At 47.2% G+C, this 19896-nt stretch overlaps 1 protein-coding gene across 1 annotated transcript; it reads left to right on the top strand.

Annotated features, from left to right (window-relative positions):
- The first annotated feature begins 1442 nt into the window (after positions 1 to 1442).
- On the top strand, positions 1443 to 18739 carry LOC121454492 (pancreatic lipase-related protein 2-like). Its single transcript, XM_041661869.1, has 12 exons — positions 1443 to 1524; positions 1956 to 2110; positions 3381 to 3506; positions 4129 to 4263; positions 5004 to 5115; positions 6297 to 6416; positions 7755 to 7874; positions 10286 to 10404; positions 12554 to 12683; positions 15958 to 16069; positions 17163 to 17330; positions 18626 to 18739. Exons 1-12 carry the CDS (start codon positions 1479 to 1481, stop codon positions 18687 to 18689), a joined length of 1407 nt encoding a protein of 468 aa, XP_041517803.1. The 5' UTR covers positions 1443 to 1478; the 3' UTR covers positions 18690 to 18739.
- Positions 18740 to 19896: the final 1157 nt, after the last annotated feature.

Below are 19896 nucleotides of genomic sequence, written 5' to 3'. Positions count from 1 at the left end.
CAAAAGCAGTGGGTGCTGGAATGATGGCTCAGTGGTTAAGACTGCTTGCTGTTCTTGCAGCAGGCCAGAGTTCAGTTCCCAGTATCCATATTGGGGTACTCACAACTGCCACAACTCCAATTCCAGAGCATCTGATGCCATCTTCTGGCCTCAGAACAACCCTGACACATACACACACACACACACACACACACACACACACACACACACACACTTAAAAAATTACTGTTGCATGTAAGAACATGGGAGAATCTCAAAGATGCCTTCTGAGAGGAATAAAAGACAGAGATCATCACAGATGTCGTAACAGAACCACCACAGGCACCGCTAGCCAAAGGGAATCTTGACCCAAATGTATCCACAGCAGCATGCATGCCCCAGAACTCTCTGCTAAGTTTAACTAAAGATCTGTGTCCTTCAGTGTGTCCATGCGATATATCCACCTAGAACATAGCAGGGTGACACCTGGCTGTTCCCAGGATTGCTTCTTAGCTGTGAAGGACAGAAAACACTTCTGCTTCTTATCTGTGGGCCAAAGTACAGTTAGCAGCTCACAGGTGCTCTGCAAACAGACAAGGTTATTTCTAAACTAACCCAGCTGGGAACAAAGACACCAGTGTGGCTCTCTCCACCCCCCTTCTGGGCCTTTCCTGTCTCTTTCTGGGTTCACTAGGGTGGAAGACTGTGGGCCACCCACCCCACCTCTCAAGTGACCAAGGCATGTGTCTTCACAACTACTTTAAATTGAAGAGCAAGTCCGAGGACACCCACTCCTGGGACTGTTAAAAACAACAGAGTAGCAATGTGATTGGAGACCGTGTGTCTGGAGGGACTGTGATGCCAACTATACAGGTAGAGCCAGGGAGGAGGGGGTGTATCTTCTTCCCTGTTCTTATTTTAGAAGCAGTATTTTGGCAACTGAACATGTTGACTCAGAAAGAACCACAGAATCCGTTCTTTCTCATAACCCATCCCTGTTTCTTTCCCTTGAGTTTCTCTTCATAACAGCCCTGCTCCATAGACCGTGCTGGTCCCTGTGTTTATGATAACTGGGGTTCGGGGCACTCAGATGCAACCTCCTGTCCTGGAATTTCTTCAACAGAGTCCAAAAGATAAAGCAAGTTTGTGGAAGATCATGTCCTCTGATCATGGCTATATATCCCCTGTAACACAGTAAGTCACAGTGCCACCTAAACAAGGACAGAAGTGGGGACTGGCGCCAAAAGGGAGGTGGCTTCAGGAGAAGACTCGGCCCAAGATCCCAGGGTGGTGTGGTCTGGCTCACTATACCCTGGGAGGCCTCAGCTTCTGGTCCCGCCCTCCAGAGATATCTTCATCTATATAGTCCAGGCTGCTGGGCTTCTAGTGGCTCACCTTCCCGGGTACACTTGAGAGGTGCCACCTCTTTGAGCCCTGCCCCTGCTGGCCTCATCCCTGTGCCTGTGGGTGTCAGTAAATACCTGTTTCCACCGGGGGAGATGTTGCTCTGCTGGACCATCGGCCTTCTGGTGGCCACCGTCACAGGTGAGGATGCTATCGCCATCCTGGAGAGGAACAGTTGAGGGTGGAGACTGAGTAAACCGCATGCCTGTGCTGGTGGGCCTAGGCACGTCGTAGGTACTTAACGTGAAGAGTGGCGTCACTCGCGCTAAGTAGCAGCTCCCAGGGCTGTTTTGTTACAGGTAACTGTGTCTTGAATTTGCCTGGTAAGACTGCTTATTAAATATTCTGTAGTAGGGTCAACCTAGAACCGTTAACGTCAGACTCTCTGAGGGGGAAGCCTGGAAGTGTGAATTTGTCAGATGCACCCACATCCAGACGTCTCTTACAGGCACAGGAGTTCTGGTACCTAACAAGATGACCAGTCTGGCCAGGGTCCACCCTTCCTGTGGCAGATGACATTATGTCTTCCCGGAACCTCATGTCTGTCCTGTTTGTGGTTATTCCTGCACCAGGGAAAGAGGTTTGCTATGGACATCTGGGCTGCTTTTCCAATGAGAAGCCATGGGCAGGGATGCTTCAGCGGCCTTCGACGGCACTACCTTGGTCCCCAGAGGACATCGATACCAAATTTCTTCTGTACACAAATGAAAATCCAAACAACTACCAAGTAAGTGTAGGCATAGGGTGGCTGGGCTGGATGACGGTCAGTTTGGACCACATGCTGGGGCCCTTGAGTAGCTAGCTAGGGCAGAATTGGCACTTTGGAACAGTTCTTGGATGTGGGAGTTCCTGATTCTAAGAGTCATAACCCCTGAGCATCAGAGAGAATATAGGAATAAAATCCAAAAATGTACATACAGTTACATATTAGTGTATAGGTCTCCAGGTCCACCCTAGGACTGTGTCCCAAGAAGAGCAATGGTGACATTTACGGAGAATAAATGGATAACCCAACTACATCCTCCGTCACTTTCTCATCATGGCAATGGGGCAATCACATATACAAAACAAGAATCCACAAGACAGGAAAGGACAGAGTACAGTTAACCACAAAGGATTTGAAAATACGAGATCCCTGGGGTGACTTTCAGAACAGGCCTGCCCCAGGTGGTCAGGTGACCAGAGAGGTTTTCAATGATGTCTTTGGTATGAGTTCAAGTAGTTCAAGCTTTGGTCCCTAGCATGCGGGTCTGCCTCTAGGTACCTGGGCCACCCACTCTAGGACTTGGTTCCTCCAGCCGGGAAGCTGTGTAGACCCCAGCAGCCATTACCACCGTTAATGTCCTATCCTTCTAGCATGTGCTGGCAGAAGGGTCCTAAGAAAGTCTGTGGGCATGGGGGAGTCTGCTCTAAAGTATCAGGCTCCCCAGAACTGGAGTTCAGGCTTGTGGTGTCCAGTCAAGAATTTCCTACCTTCCCCGAGCCAGGAATCTATTTAGCTACTGGAGGAAGCCTAAAGGCCGTTCTCAGGATAATATCCCAAATAAATGATATAAAAGTTAATGGGCTGCAAAGGAAACCAATTTGATTGAAAACAATTATCAGAATATGAATAAAATAGAAAATAAGAAGCATAGTATTAAATATGCTATTTTATCATCTCAATAAAGATTGCTCTAAAAACTCCTGTAACTAAGTGGTAATAATTAGAAATGATACCAAGCAGCATGAAGATACCTGTGACTTTGAGGAACTGAGTCACAGCTACTGCTAATCCCACGGTAGCGTCTTGCCTGAGCCACGCTTGACAGAAACACTTAGATTTAGGTTCAAGGTTCAGGAAAACAGGAAGTCAGTGAGCTTGTACTTTCTGTATTCACGGAACTCAGCTCGGTGGTTCTGAGCCTGGGATCTCGGTCTCACTGGCCTGTTTGTCTGTCACTAGCCTGCAGATGGGCCAGACCAATAGCCAAACTCATCTTGTCTAATTAAACCAGGAGATCTCTGCCACTGACCCAGCCACCATCAAGGCTTCCAGCTTCCAACTGGACCGCAAGACACGTTTAGTCATCCATGGCTTCACAGACAAGGGAGAGGGTAGCTGGCCGGTTGACATATGCAAGGTGATGATCCGTCCTCCTCCCCCGAACCCCACACTCAGTGCCCCCGACACCACGAAAGGAAATGTTCAAAGAAACACTATTAAGGAATGCTCACTTCTCTCCTCCAATGCCACTGCCGCGCTCTCCGACGGTTGCTAGTACACTCGACACACCAGCTGAAATTCTGTCTTGACTCGTGTGCAGCAGTAACTTGAACAAACATATTGTCCTCTTAAGCTCTGGTAGCTCACGGAATGTTCTGTGGTGACAGACATGGTCTGTGTCTGTGCCCCTGGCCACATGCAGGTTTGGAGCCTTTGAGATGGGCTAGCGTACCCGATGAAATGCATTGTGAGTTTCACAGCCTAAGAATTTGTTTTTCTCTGACCAGGTCGTTTATTTGGACCTGACTTTGAGCCCCAAGGCTAGGAACTCATCCCCTCGGGACTCAGTTTCCACATCTTTTAAGTAAGATGAGCATACCCAGTTCACAGCGCGACCCTCAGGGTCAACTGTGATGGCAGGCGGGAAACTGAGATGCTGGCAAGACCCAAGTGCTTTATGGAGGTGAATTCCTATCTCTGGGGTGTGCGACCTGGCCTGTTTATGAAGTTTGTTCTCTCTATTTCTTTCTTTTCCCTAGAGTATGTTTCAAGTGGAGAAAGTGAACTGTATTTGCGTCGATTGGAGGCACGGCGCCAAGGCCGAATACACCCAAGCCGCCTACAACACTCGGGTTGTGGGCGCTGAGATTGCTTACTTAGTACAAGTACTGTCGGTAAGGTCCCGGTGGGACCAAGTCTGGGGGAGAGTTAGAGAGAAGGCCAGAGTTAGGTACAAGCAGGACTTGAGAGGGGCGGGGCTAGAGAGGGGCGGAGAAGGTTGCTGGGACCAAGTGCAGGGCTGGAGCGACAGATTGATCAAGCAAACCAAATTCTCAACGCCCCTCCAGAGGTGAAGCAACAACCTTACTCCCTGCTGACTGTCCACAGTGCCCGAGCTGTGGACCTGGGAGCCTCAGTTTCCCCTTTTGACCTAAGGCTTTCTTTGCAAGCTGTTCTGGGAACTGAAAGCAGACCGGGACGGTGTAAGAAAGCTTTTGAGTTTCACACTTTATATGCGAGAGGGGTGGGGTGGGGACTTACACTTGGCTCCCTCTCTTCCCTGCTGTAAGTTCCAGAAGGTCCAAGTTCCGCTTTCGCAGCGCCCAGTCCTCTATAACCAGGGCGAAGGCCTCCCTGGCGACACCAGGTGGCAGCAGCAGCCTGAGAGGCGGCCTGCAGTTAGTGTGGTGGCCACTGGCCAGCACTGTTGCCGCACTGAAGAGCAGAGAACCGTCCCCACGGGCCTAACAGACTGCAGTATGACCTGGCCAAGCAGTCCCTGATGGAAGGCTCAATCCCCTGAAGTCTCCAGCTCCAAAGAGCCCAATCCTCTGGCAAAGACCAGCCTCTACTCCCCAACCTTCTCGTTCCCACGTGGTTCTTGGGAACCTAACGTGGAAATCTCTTTCCACAGACAGAGCTGAATTACAGCCCAGAGAATGTGCATCTCATCGGCCACAGTCTGGGATCACACGTGGCTGGGGAAGCAGGCAGGAGACTTGAGGGTCGCTTGGGCAGGATCACAGGTAAGAGTCCTGAGAGCCAATTTGGGGTCCAAGGGCCAGGGAAGTAAGTAGGGGAAGCCTCTACCAGTGTCTGTCCCACGCACAGGACACCCCTCCTGCTTTCCTGACATTACGTGATATCCTGACTCAAAACGACTTGGCCTTGTTTTTTAATGCCTATTAGAAAATCCACAGTCATAGATAAAAATGTGTTTCCGAAACAAGAAAAATATAACCAGGTTCAGGCTTATAAAAACTAATTTTGGGGACATTACTGGTAGTGATTTTTTAAAATGTATCTGTTCCACTCACTCCTTGAATGTTTTTGCTCAGTCAGGCACAGCCAGTTAGAGACAAATCACTTAGGAAATGCTCGGTGAATGAAGGAAACAGACAACGTTCACGAGCACAAGACAGCTGAAACAGTTCCTGCTTTTGTGCCTGCTGAACCTGCCCCGCTCAGGGCACTGGATTGAAGGACAGGAATAGTGTTTTTTATAATCCCGTAGACATTGTCAGTTTGCAGGGGCCTGTCTGTTCCATCTTTTCATGGGATTTTCATAATAAACCCGGAAGAGGGATGGATGGCTCTCTGGATGGGGGCAGACACTTGAACAGAGATATTCTATCTTCTCCTCATCTCGGCTCCTCTCTGAAAATGCTGGGCACAGACTCTGTTTCAGGAAACCCACAGACCCGGCCAGTGTGTAGAAGAAAAATAAATAGACAAATTCAAAGCAGAATTTACGACCACAAAACAATGCTGTGTCTAGGACCCGAGGAGAAATGAAAGTTTCCATGCAAAGGCTGTATTTGAGCCGAGGCTTTAGTGAAGAAAGGGCTAAATAAGGGAAGAATTGTCAAAGGGTCAAAAGACTGGGAGCAGCATGGGTCCCAGGGACTGGGGAACAGCTGAGCAAGGCCATGGAGCTTGTGATCAGAAAAGGGGAAGTGAGAGGGATGAGGTCCCACCCAGATCTTCCCTGGAGCTAACGCTAGGAGTTTCTGAACCTGCTCTAGGCAACCTTCCTGCTCCCCACTGTCTGCCCTCACTTCTTTCTCTCAAGTAGACCAGGAGCTGCAGCCTCCCAGAAGGGTGATGGATGGGGTATGGAGGGCTTTCTTTCCCTGGCATCCTTACTTCAGACTGTGGACTTGTCTTTTGTGGGGTACGATTGTTCTGCCGCCATTCTACCCTTCAGGACTGGACCCTGCGGAGCCCTGTTTCCAAGGCCTGCCAGAGGAAGTCCGGCTGGACCCATCAGATGCCATGTTTGTAGATGTGATTCACACAGATAGTAAACCCATGATTCCCAACCTAGGTGAGTTCTTCACTCCCAATTCCTCATGACCAGTGACTGATGTCATCATGTCCAGGGGACACCCCCACTGACCACCCACACAGCTGCAGAGAGAAGATTCAGCATGAATAGCTACAATGCACCTTAGGCCCCAATCAGTAACTATGGATACCAGCCACAACAATCACCCAGTACAATGATGCTGACATGGAGTCTGCAATCCCAAGCCAAACCAAAAACTCTTCTATAGCCTAGGGAGGTGATGACACATCCATCCCTGCATCTCTCCCTACATCCAAAGTAGTACATGTTTTCACTTGACCTGACTGTAAAGTTTTTAGACTTAATTTTTTTATTTAAAAAAAATGCCAAAGCTTTGGTTACAGTTTGTCCTGTTGGAACCACATCCTTGTTGTGTTAAATGCTTCTAAAACCAGTGCTTTGTATCAGATAACCATTTAAGAAACACACAAGGCGTGCTTTAGCAACAGGGACCAAGACGATGACAGAGATAGCATTTACCGGGTACCTAACATGTGCTGCCCTGAGCATCGTGCACAAGACAGCTTATGACACAGCCCCATGAAAGGGACATTGTCACCACCTCACAGCTAAGGAGACTCGCTAGCTGATCAGTGGAACCAGGGTTTGAGCACAGGTCTGTGCACCTCAAAACTCTAATGCGCCTTCCCGAAGAACCTCCGCAGCTTTGCGACAGCAATACAGTCTAGAAGATTTGAGATGGTGTTCAGTTTTAGAGAATTTCTGCCATAGGCTCACTGTGATCACAAGCATAAGACACCACAGTGAGGGAGGGCTTGCTTAGTGTTGCAAGGACGTACCACCCTAGCAGAAGACCTGAGTCTGGTTCCTAGCACTCATGCTGGGTAGCTCACAGTGGTCTGTAACTCTACCTCTGGCTTCTGAGAGCACCTGCACTCGAGTGCATGTATCTACACATGGACACTCAACACACACATAATCTAAACATACATAATGCAGAGACCAAATATTTAAACAAATAATGTAATATACACGCTACTAGATACGTGCTAACTAGATGCATGCTTCTGATCTTGGACTTACCAATATTGTCCAGGGCCTCTCTAGAGTAGGCAGATGGGCATATCCACATATCCACAGATAGATACACGTGCTCATCCTCTCCCTCCTCGTCTCCTGTGTTCCTTCCTCCTTGCCCTGCCAGTTGCCCTCCTGAGAACTGTTTGTAGAGAGAACTGATGTGGCGAAGGAGAAAACTGCCAAGGCCCATGCTTCCGTTTGAATGTACCGATGTGAGGTACAGATGTGACCTTGGGACCGTGTACACCCCTGATCATTCTGCTTCAAATGTTTCAGGTTTTGGGATGAGCCAGAAGGTGGGCCATCTGGATTTCTTTCCAAACGGAGGGAAGGAAATGCCTGGATGTAAGAAAAACACCCTTTCCACCATTGTTGATGTAAACAGAATATGGCAAGGTAGGTGTGTGAATGAACTGAACAGGTATTAGAAGAAGCTGCTTCTTCGTCCGGGCCGCCCAGCCACGAAATAACGAAAACCATATTATTTGCAATACTGTTTGGCTAATAGCTTAAGTGTATTTCTGGCTAAACTCATATCCTAAACTAACCCATCTCTATTATTCTGCGTATCACCATGTGGCTGTGGCTTACCAGCTAAAGTTCCCAGCATCTGTCTCCAGGGGCTCCATGGCTTCTCTCTGGCTCTGCCTTTCTTTCTCCCAGCGTACAGCCTAACTTTCCCAGCTAGTTCTGTTCTTCCCTGCCATAGGTTCAAAGCAGTTTCTTTATTCATTAACCAATAAAAGCAGCACACAGACAGAAGACCCTCCCACACCAAAGGGGTAACTGCGAGTTGGGGACGGAAGCAGAATGTATGAGTCTGGCCACCATAGTGATCACCTTGCTGCCGTCTATCACGGGCTTGCTCCGAGTCAGGTGTTCATAACACTGTGAGATATTTGGCCCTGCTTCATACATGCAGACACATGGCATCTGGAAATCTACATACTTTGTTCAAGGCTATGCGATATATAAGCCTGGCCTCTTACTGGAAGGCTCTGAGCTCATATCTCAGCTGCCAGACTAGCAGGATAAGGTGGACACAGTGGCAAACCCCCAGCTCTGGCTTCGCCCCCACCCCCATCACATCCTCAGCTCCTGCTCGTTGAAAGACAGCAGAGCACCCACAGGCGGTGGAGGTTCTGCCTTTCTTGTAATTGGCTGTGTCGGGTAGGAGACTGAGGTAGCTGGCTAGAAGAAGATGCACCCTGAGGAACTGGGAGTGTTCATGGGCAGGGAGGCCTGAACTGCTAGCCACAGTGTGGCCTCCTGAAGCCTGTGTGTAATTGTGTTCATCTGGAGAGCAGGACTTAAACCCTTAATCATAAGCTACATCCCAGAGCCATTGATATGACAGCTGCTTGCTCTCTTTGTCCCTCTTCCGAGACCAGAATCACTGTCCTCTCTGAGACAGGGGCGTTGGGATCAGTAATTATTTTTTTGTTATTATTTTTCTGAACTGGAAGCTCCATGTGGCTAGGTCTTAGAGAACCCCGACCCCATCACCCCAGAACCTGGCCCTGACCTGAAGCAAGCAGCAAGCATATGCTGTTGAGGAGTTTGTGGTAGTTTTTTTAATGCCCCATGTGCAAGTAGTCTGGATAAAGCGACATCCAGCACCTCGTGAGAAATAAACAGAGCTTTCGACCTCTTGGCCCCTTATCTAGTAACTCATGGGGGGACTGGCTATTCTCCCCCTAAAGAAGCCTGAGCCATAATAACAGCTGCCCCATCCCAGAAGTGACGAGCAGGGCACACACAATAGCAGAGAACCCAGGTTTAATTAAAGAGGCAATTTAGAGTGAACCAGTCATGAGCACTGGTGTGTGTTTCTATTGTATGCCACGCAAGTCACGCAGGCACTGGGCACAGGGAACAATTGAACACACTTTCTCCTCTATTATGGGATCCCTGAGCAGCAATTTTGGATGAAAGAAACAATTAAGTTTAAAGCAGGTTCTGTTGTCTACTGAGGGGCACTGGTGTGAGCACTCTGAACAGGATGATGGGCTGTAAGCACGGCAGGCAGGGCTAGGAGCCGAGAGGGCAAAGCTACCCCACCCACAAAGGTCCTTTCATGATGAGGGACTCCCATAACGGTCTTGTTAGATTCCTCCATGGGAAGTTTTATGTTAAGTAACTGGAGAAATGAAAAGTGATTTTCCCAACAAAGCATCGTTGGTCAAAGTAGGAGGTGGTACACTGGGATCACCTGAGCTCGGGCTAGCTTGGAGAAGGAGTCACTCAGCCTAACTCAGCCTTAACGGTGAGACCTGAAAAGGGTTGGCCCCCAGGAAAGGCTGAACACCCTCATGGCTGCTACGCAGTGGTGTTCTGGAAATGCTGACCAGAAATCAGCACACACTTGGTACAAACATAACCATCGAAGACCTAGCAGCATGGTCCAGTCATGGTCGGCTGAACCCAAGGGTGTAGCATTCAGGGACAATGAAGATCACCTGTTGACTATCTCTGTCTCTCTTCTCCCTACTTGCATACCTGTATGTGTGTTCTGTTTTAAAAGCTAAGTCTTTAAAAGCATTTTTAATGGATTGTTCTGTTTTCTCTTTCCATGAATATGCGGACTTGTCTGTGTCTATTTCTTTTTCTGTGTGTCTGTCTCTCTCTCTCTGCCGGTTGGCTCCCCCATCCTTCGGTCATTTCACATACGTCACACACATTTAACAAGCATACTTCTAGGACCTGACACTCCCAGCAGTTGCCTGGCCCCGACTCCTGAGGGGTGGCGGCTGCTCCTTGTGAAGGTGAAGGCCCTTCTCTCATTCCTGTGGCCTTGGTTTTCTCAGGAGTTCAAGACTTTATAGCCTGCAACCACCTGCGGAGCTTCATGTACTACAACAGCAGCATTCTCCACCCGGATGGCTTCCTGGGGTTCCCCTGCAGCTCCTATGAGGAGTTCCAGAAGGTAGGTCACTCCAGGACCCCGGAGACGAGCCTGGTGGCCCTGCTGGTTGTGTTTGTCTCTGTGACATAAATAATGAAAAGATGCCATCGACTCCACAGACATAAACAGGGTTGAGGGGGAGGGGACTGAGGAGGTTTCCAAAACCATCTTTCTCCAGCAGGGAAGTGGACTGAAGAAGAGACCACGTTGCTGGTCTCACTGGACCTCCCCACGGTCCCCAGGTTCTCACTTAGAAAACTCCCAGTCAACAAGCAGGTTGACAGAGGAGCACAAAAGTGCCTGTCACACCTGTCACTTACACACGCCGATTGCTCATGTTTCACACACTAGCATGTATGTGTGTTCTGTACCGTGTGAAAGAGAATCAGAAATATGAGGGCACTGCACTCAGAGATCCTTCGGCATTCGTCTCCGAGAACAAGGCCACCCTCCTATAAAGGGCACTTAAGAAATCCTTCTCTGATGCACTAACATTTTAAATGCACAGCCCGTGGTTGAAACTCCATTTACCTGTGTTAACCTGACACTGTCCATCCGTCCTTCCTTTGTCCCTCATAGCCTTCCCCTATTCCTTCCATCTTCCTACTTCCTTCACCCCAGCTCTCCTCCGCTCCTCCCTGTCTCTCCTTCTTCCCTCTGTTTTTCCTCCCCCATCCCTTTTCTTTCTGCATTGCATTTATTGTCATGTCTCTTTCCCCTCTGATTCTGTACAGTTCACCATCTTCCCTCAGTCTCCCAGGACACAGATAATTCTGAGGATTCAGACAGGGGGGTTGGGAGAATGCTCCATGCTCTCCAATTGCCTCTTCCTTTCTGGTTTTGTGGTTGAGATGGTCCCTTCTTAGTGGATCACAACCAGGAGCATCCGTTCCCCAGTGCTTCCTCTAGTATTTGGTAGCTGAAGTCGATTACCCAGTAAGCTCATGTCTGCTAGATCTCTGTTATAAACACAGTAACCAGTTCTAGACGACCTTTTAGGGATCCCCATTTTCAGCAGTAAACTCGGAAAAAAAATTGTTGACACTCTTCACCCAAATCACTTATTATATCAAGAATTGCAAAACTCTCAGGTTTTTGAAAATATCTTTATCAAGAAAAATATATTTAAATTCTTTTTTTTCCAAAATGTTGACTTTGACATCCTGAGATGTATCAGTTGAAAAGGATCTCATATCTGATCATCATGGTCTGTAATTTCTTAGTGAGTGGCCTTGCCTGCACTGGTTACCGCAGGGGACTGAGCAGTCGTACTGCCTCTAGCATCCGTCTGTCTCTTTCAAATCTTAAACCATGTACTTGGGGTAAGGCATAAGGTCAGAGAACAAAGACAGCGCTCACCTGATTGGAAGGCCCTGTGAGTGAGCAGCTGTCTAAGGAGCACCAGGTGGGATCCAAGTGAGTAAAATCGTTCACGGTGAAGTGCAAGTGATTAAGGATCCTCATTTTTCTTTCATTCTTTCTTTTGTCTTGTTTTGTGATTTTGAGACAGGGTCACCCTATTTGCTCTGGTTGTTCTGGAAGTCAATATATAGACCAGGCTGACCTCGAGTTCAGAGATCTGACTGCAACCACCTCTGTAGTGCTGGGATTAAAGGCATGTGTATCACCATGCCTGGCCCAGATCCTCGTTTTTCTCTGGAAGTAACTTGTTGTCTTCCCAAATGACTTCTCCCTAGAGGCATTATCTCACAGTCCCTTCCTATTTATTTTACATTTTCCTATATGACTTGTCTCCCAGCTATAAGTTTTCAAGGTACACTTTTGGGTCTTCTGCATGATAAAGGATGAAGCCATGTACAATTCTGAGAATGAATGCGTGGGTCCATGGGTCCAAGGATGTATAGATAAATAAATCCAAGCATGTTTGAGCTAGTAGGATGAATAAGTAACCAAGAGGGTGAATAAAAGATTGATAATCAGAAGGATGAATAGAAATAAAAATGAAAATAGACAATAGATAAAAGATAGATCAATAAATCAGTAGTTAAATAATAGGAAGGAAGAAAGAAAGGTAAGAGAGGGAGGGGAAAAGGGAGGGGAGAAAGGAAGGAGAGAGGGAGGGAGAGAGGAAGGAAAGCAGGGAGGGAGGGAGGAAAGAAGGAGTGATCTTGGCAAGATCTCCTGCTAACAAATGATCTCTCCCCGCTAGAATGGCTGCTTCCCTTGTCCAGATGAAGGGTGCCCCCAAATGGGACACTATGCTGATCAATTTAGCGGGAAAACCGCTGCTGTGGAACAAACGTTCTTTCTGAACACAGGAGATACTGAGGACTTTGCTCGTAAGTTCCCATTTCACTTAAAATTTCCTAGAAAATAATTTTAAAAGCACCTGAACTCTGTTAGTGAAACCCCTTGGTCTTAATTAACTGACAAAAACTCAGCTGTCACCAGCTCAAGCAGTAAAATAAGGGTGGCAGAAGAGTCCATGCCTCGGGGCTCATAGTCACTCCCTTAACCAATAACTCCCAGGGGAACTAGAGGAAACGGGGGGACTGAACCACATGTCCACCTTCTCATGACAGAGAAGATGCACGGACTGATGCAAGAAGAGGGCAACTGAGGCAATGTGATTGTAAATCAGAAAAATCAGAGTTGACTACCCTCTGACACCTATCACACACTCACACGCAATGCGTGCAAACACGCATGCATACAAACACACACATGCAAACACACATGCAAACAAACATGCATGCAAACAAACATGCATGCATACAAACATGCATGCATGTACACGCAACACTCCATCGTCATGGGTGTCACTTTGCCCAAATTCTCATTAGAAAACACAAGATCAAACTAATGGAAAAGCCTTTTCTGCAGCAGCTTTAAATTTAAGTGATTATATAGTATACACTTACATTATTTCATGCAATCCCACCTTTATCATAAAACGAATACTCATTAGTACCTATTAAGTATCTGCACATGCACATTCTCTTGACGCCATCACTCTGCTTCTCAGAACATTCTACAGAAACACAGAAGGGCCAAAGAGTCTTACGCATAGGATTGCTTTTAATCAAAAGATTGAGAAGAAAATGTAAGTGTTGACCAATTGGAAAAGAAGATGATGATCAAATACCACGAATAACAAAGCCACCTGCAACCAAGCCTTAGCCAGTTCAGGCAGCTACAGCAGCACTCTTGTAGACTGAGAGCTTTTAAACCTATCTATTCCCCCAAGGTCCTGGAAGCTGAAGTGAGGTGTGCACAGTAGCACAGTCAGGTTCTGCACACAAGCATCTTCCTATTGTATCCTGCCCATGAGTAGGGCACAGAGGGCTGCAGAGCCACCTGAAGTTCCTTTAATCTCATCCATGGGCTTCTGCTCTCAAGACTTATCTCCCAAGTTCCCCTCCCCTAACAGTATGGCATCAGCAGTCCCAGTTAGGGTTCCTGTTGCTGTGATGAACACCATGACCTAAGCAAGCTGGGGAGGAAAGGGTTTATTTGGCTTAGGTTTCCAGGTAACACTCCATCACTGAAGGAACTCAGGACAGGAACTAAGGAAGGGCAAGGACCTGGAGACAGGAGCTGGTGCAGAGGAGGTGGACGGGTGCTGCTTACTGGCTTATTTCCCTGGCTTGCTCAGCCTGCTTTCTTATAGAAGAACCCAGGACCACCAGTTCAGGGATGACACCACCCACAATGGGCTGATTAACCAATCAATCAATCACTAATTTAAAGAATGCCTTACAAATTTATGGAGGCATTTTCTCAACTGAGGTTCCCTCCTTTCAGATAACTAACTCAGTCTGTAGCATGAGTTCTAAAGATAGCCACCACACTAGCTGGTGTCAAGCAGGCATAACTAGTCAGCTCTGTTGACCTCTTGTCAGTTTGACACACAAACACACCACTGTCAAGCCACACCCATTTCTTTCTTGTTCTTTGCGAAGAGCACACATTAATGTCAACATTACAATATAAACATTCCAAATTTTAAAAGTCCCACAGTCTTTATAACAAGTAAAACACCCAAAAATCCAGTCTCTTTAAAATAGTCTCTTTCAAACCTAAAGGCTTTTAAGATTAAAAGCCTCTCAACCATGGGCCCCTGAAAAATCAAAAATAAATACTTCCAGAAGGAAGAACCTGGGCAAACCAAACTCCCACAGTGTAAAAACTCAATGTCCAATCATCTAGGGTTCACTCATGATCTTCTGGGCTCCTCCAAGGGGTCTGAGTCACTGCTCAGCCTCCGTCCCCTGCAGCACACATAGCTTGTCTTCTAGACTCAGTCTGGCATCACTCGATGGTTGCTGCACTTAGCAGTCTCCTGCGGTAGTAGCATCCCCCAAATGCCGGGTCCTCTGCTGTGACTGGGCTGCACTTTCCCCAATAGCCTCTCATAGGCTCTCTCTCCATGACCCCTACAATCCTGGGCTTCCACTGCTACTCCTGTTGCCCCTTCCCCAGTGCCTTCTTCTGGGCTCTCACAGTGCCAAGCCTCTGTGACTCCTTCCAAGCCTCTCCAGGACTCCTTCGTGCCTTCAAAACCGGTACCACCTGGGAGACTCTTACACTACTAAGTTCACCTGTCAGCACAAGGTACCATCTTGGCCACCTCTGAACACACACGACTTCTGCGTGTTGACTCTCAGGAAACAATTCCCCGAAGATTTCCCGTTAATAATGCTGGCCTCTTCTTAATCGTCACCGATTTCTCCACTCCAGCTAAGCAGCACCGAGTACCCCAGTAAATCAAAGGTTTTGCTTCAGTGATCCTGGACTCTTGCTAATCACAGCTGATTCTCCAACCCAGCTGACCAGAACCACGGATTCTTAACTCAGAACAGCACACGGCCCTGACAGAATTGTTAAGGGACTCGCAAAGTTCCCTCTGAAGCTTCACAAGCCTGGCCCCTCATCTGCCCTGCTCTCAATGTTCTCTTCCAAGCTCCTAGAGAGCAGCCTGCGGAGCTCCCAACACTCCGTGGCTCTCCTAGCCCGATGTCCGAAAGTCCTCCCGCAATCCTCCCGAACACATGGTCAGGTCTGTCACAGCAACAACCCACTGGCTTGCTTAGCTTGCTTAGCTTGCTTTCTTATAGAACCCAGGACCAACCACCAGCCCAGGGGTGGCCCCACCCACAGTGGGCTGGGCCCTCCCCCATCATTAATTAAGAAAATGTTCTACAGGCTTGCCTACAGCCCGATCTTATGGAGGCATTTTCTCAATTGAAGTTCCCACCTTTAAGATAACTCTAGCTGGGTCATGTTGACACAAAACTAGTCGTCGCAAACAGGACCTCAATATACAAATTGGGATGGAGGAGGGGGACTTTCTCCTGTATCCACTGGGGATGTGTGTAGCAATAGACTGTCCTTCTTCCATTAGGGCAGACACTTCATTGTGCTCAGCTGTTGTGTTTTCTGTCCCTTTGGTCTCCTTACCTTGCCCAGTATCTGAAGTCATGTGTCAACTCCATGGAAGAAAACAGTCGCATTCCCAAGAGGAAGTCAGTCTTAGAAAAATAATGCTTCCTGTTGGGTCACTTCTTTTCCCAACAAGATAAGTGTGTTGAAACAATATACTTCTTGGCACAGGTTGGAGATACAAAGTGTCAGTCACACTGTCTGGAGCAAAGAAAGTGAACGGGTACATCTTGGTCTCTCTGTATGGAAGTAACGGAAACTCTAAACAGTATGAAATTTTCAGGTAAGTTCTGTAGCAAGGGCAATAACTAAGTTGTCCCTAAGAGATGACTCATAAAGTCTTGGTTATCTACCGCTTTGCAAATTCAGGTATTTGGGAGCAGAACCCAAGGCCCAGACTATCCAAGCTGGGAAGAAATTGCCATGTCTAATTCAGTCACACCACTTTGTATATGAAAAGAGGAGGCTCTGTGAGAAAGGGCTTGGTGTTTAAAACGGATCACGTGTTGATTGCTTTTGTTAATCACAGGACTATGGTGTGTGTGTGTGTGTGTGTGTGTGTGTGTGTGTGTGTGTTACATTTGCCTCCTACAGGCTGGGCAAATACTTCACTATGGAGCTGTACCTCCAGACCTTTTTCTAGTGTTTCTGTTCATTTCATTTGTTTGTTTGTTTTGAGACAGGATCTCACTAAGTGGCCAGGCTGTCCTTGAACTTGAAATACTCCTGCCTCCCTTTATACATAATTAGAATGACAGGCCTGCATTACTAGGCCTAGCTTGATCTTCATTCTTCCTTTGAATGAGGTCCATCTATATGACAACCCCCGCTTCAGCTCCCCACCCCAATATACACAGAAGCCTGGGGCCCACAGCTTATTACTTTCATGACCTCAGCCTCTAGCTTATGCTAGATGTATGAAGAGCTTGGTGGTATGTGCTGAGCGAAAACACAGCTTAGATGGTAAAAATCAGATTCCGGTTTTGCACTAATTTTAATGGCTCCACACGAGTTTAATTTTTTTTTTTGACAACTCCTGGAGTTACTAATGTGACATTAACAAATTGTGCTTACCAAACTGCATGAATCTTTCAGCCAAAGATTCTGCATCAGTTTGTCATGTAGCAAACTTTGAGTTCCCAGCTACCCCAAATACTTTTCTTCTCTTTGGGACAAGCAAAAACAATGGACATCTGAAGACTGACTTTTTTAAGTGTGTTCTCCAGAAATGTTTGTTTGTGAAGCCCCTGGACATGTCTGCAGATCTTCCTGGTATTTGCAGAAAGCCAGCACCCCTTTACCTAGAAAGGATAGGTGAAGATCATCCCAGGTAGTCATGCATCCAGCTGACATGATATTTCTGTCTGTGCAATCAGAGGCTCCCTCACACCAGATACCTTACACGTGAAAGACATTGATGTGGACGTCAATGTTGGAGAAATCCAGATGGTTAAGTTCCTCTGGAACAACAATCAGATAAACTTCTCCAGTCCCGAGATAGGAGCTTCACGAATCACCGTGCAGAGTGGTAAAAACGGGAAAGAGTACGTATCTGAGATTCCTTCTCTCCGGTCGTATTTATGTGCTCCTCTGTCTTTGCCTCCACCTGTCCTCCCAGTCTCTCACCTACCCACCCATCCACGCCTCGTTCCTTTTCATGTCCTCTTTCATCACCAAGTCATCCGTCTCCCACATCGCCCAGACAGACACTTGCTCACTGTCAATTCTCTCATTAAATTACCCAGTTTTTCATCCCCTCCCCACCAGCCACCTGATTTGCTGTAGAAACTGAGGATCATTTCCCTTAGATGGTTTTCAATGTGGCAAGGGCAAAGCATTGATTGTTAGATCATTTTCTTCCCAATGACAGAGGTATCTAGGGAAAGGGTGGTGGAATTAGTTTCAGTTAGTATGCGGTTTTCAGTGTGAACGGATTTTTTTGAGACTTGGCATATAAGGGATATAGACATGAGTCTGGCTCACAGAGAAAAGCTCTTGGTCTCAAGGAAGAGAATCGACTTTAGTGGGAGTTGCGACAGAATCCACTGTTGTGGTTTCTGCTCTGTTGCTGTGATAACCAAAAGCAACCAGGTGATGGGGAAATGAGCATTTTAGCTACATCTTCAGGTCACAGTCCATCACTGAAGGGAGTGTAGGCAGATTCGGATTCGAGGCTGGACTAGAAGGCAGGCATTCTCTGGCTAAGGAGCTCACTTCACAGCAAAATGAAGAATTCTGCTTGCTAGATGACTCAAAGGCCAGCTTATATTCAGTTAGCTTTCATGGGCAGTTCAGGGTCACCTGTCTGGGAATGGTGCATGCCCACAGTGGGCTGGGCCCTCCGAAATCACTAAAAATCAAGACAGTGCTCCACCATTGCCTACAGACCAATTCAATCTAAGTGATTCCTCTATTGAGGTTCTCTTCTAAGATGATTCTAGGGTGTGTCAAGTTGACATTAAAGATAACCAGGAACCAAATAATTTCAAAACATAGAAAGAAAGGATAGCTCAAAATAGAGCAATCAGAAAAACAGTGAGATGTAGACCTCCAGGACAAAACCTGCTCTGGGCCAGTGGCAGGGCCACTGCTGGCTTCTGGAAGACAGAAGCAACAGGAAACCTGACTTACAGGCTTTGGTGTGATGTAGCTGCTGTACTTTCAGCATTTGGACACCCTGCAAGGAGAACATCCCTAGTTGGAATCAGTTGGGTCCCTGCCTAGGGTCCTGGAGTTTTTCAGTCTGAGGAAGCAAACCCGGGTGCTGGATAGGCACTGTCTGACAGTCTCACTGAAGCCATGGAGCCACTGACCAACCAGCCTGCTGCTTCCCCCACAGGTACAACTTCTGTAGCAGCAGCACTGTGAGTGAAGACGCCTTGCAGTCTCTTTACCCTTGCTAGAGGTGTGCTCTGGCTCTTGCCTCTTTTCCATAATAAATGTTTTTAATGCGCTTGGTCTGAGCTTGAGGTGTGTACCATGACATTCTCTGAGGACTGGGACATGATGGGGCAAATGCAAGGGCACCACAGATAACACCCGGGACTTCACACACACACACACACACACACACACACACACACACACACACCTGTCACATCTCTTTCAGGGCATTTTGTGTATCTTGTGTTCCAATAATGCCTACTTTTGTGTTTTGGGTTCAAATCACCCATGGCATGAAAGAGGAAGGAGGAGCTTTAATGCAGTTAGTCAATACCTGCCCTTGGCGCAACACTCAAGTGATACAGAACATTCCTACATCTTCATGTGTCTCAGTTTTTCTTCCCAGGGACAACTTGAGTTTATTCCCCAGAAGCATTCTACTTCTGCATATGTTTATGTCTGCCTCACACCCTACACTTCTGTCCAAGCACAAATGGAAGAATACTATATATGCTGGTATCAGTTGGTGTTTTTAATTCTCCATTAATTTGGTAGTATTATCTAACGGTACAGAAAATGGTTCTCATTCATCAAGAAGCTCTGTCTGCTCCAGGCATAAGCAAGCATCGTGTGAATGGTGGGTCCTGCTGCTGAAGAGGATGGGCTCTTTCCCATCACACGTGCTCAGACAATCAATACCCTTTCATGATGTTCCCTGCTGGATAAACTTGACAGGCCACCGTGGAGTAGTCAGTTTGATTCTCAGAATCTAGAAATGGTCTCATTTTGAAACTTTCAAGAATGGTCTTGTGGCAGCAGAGACCAATGCTTGAAGTGAGGAGCCCACGGTGGAACCGAAGCGCTTCATCTCAGTATCTTGGGGTTTTCAGTCCATTCTCCTTTTCCTCATTTCTTTTGTTGGTATTTTCCCATTCCTTTTCCTTGAAACTCTATGTATCATTTAAAAATCTTAGCTTGGTACAATGAATGGCTGTTATCTGAGCCCCACTATGTATTCTAGATAAAGCCCCAGAGCACAGAGCTTCTGCTCTTGGTCTTGACCATGCATTAGAATCACTGTGAAGTTTTCATAGCCCAGTCACCTCCTCTGTGGTGGACACCTGTGTTTTTTTAAGCTCCAAGGAAACATACAAGCAAGGTGAAAACCAATGCGAACAGTTCTTTCTGGGTTTCTAACAAACCCCCTTCTTTACCAACAACAAATTC

This window comes from Microtus oregoni, unplaced genomic scaffold (genome assembly GCF_018167655.1).
Source record: "Microtus oregoni isolate MIOR12 unplaced genomic scaffold, Mior012 000012F_ref0000307, whole genome shotgun sequence".
Taxonomy (NCBI): domain Eukaryota; kingdom Metazoa; phylum Chordata; class Mammalia; order Rodentia; family Cricetidae; genus Microtus; species Microtus oregoni.
The sequence above is the reverse complement of the archived record's forward strand: the minus strand, read 5'-3'. Positions and strand labels throughout refer to the sequence as shown.

Coding starts and splice junctions, on each gene's coding strand:
- LOC121454492 (XM_041661869.1), top strand. CDS start 1,479: ATGTTGCTCTGCTGGACCATCGGCCTTCTGGTGGCCACCGTCACAG. Junction 16,070..17,162: donor AAACAGTATGAAATTTTCAG/GTAAGTTCTGTA, acceptor CTGTGCAATCAG/AGGCTCCCTCACACCAGATA. Junction 17,331..18,625: donor AGTGGTAAAAACGGGAAAGA/GTACGTATCTGA, acceptor CTTCCCCCACAG/GTACAACTTCTGTAGCAGCA.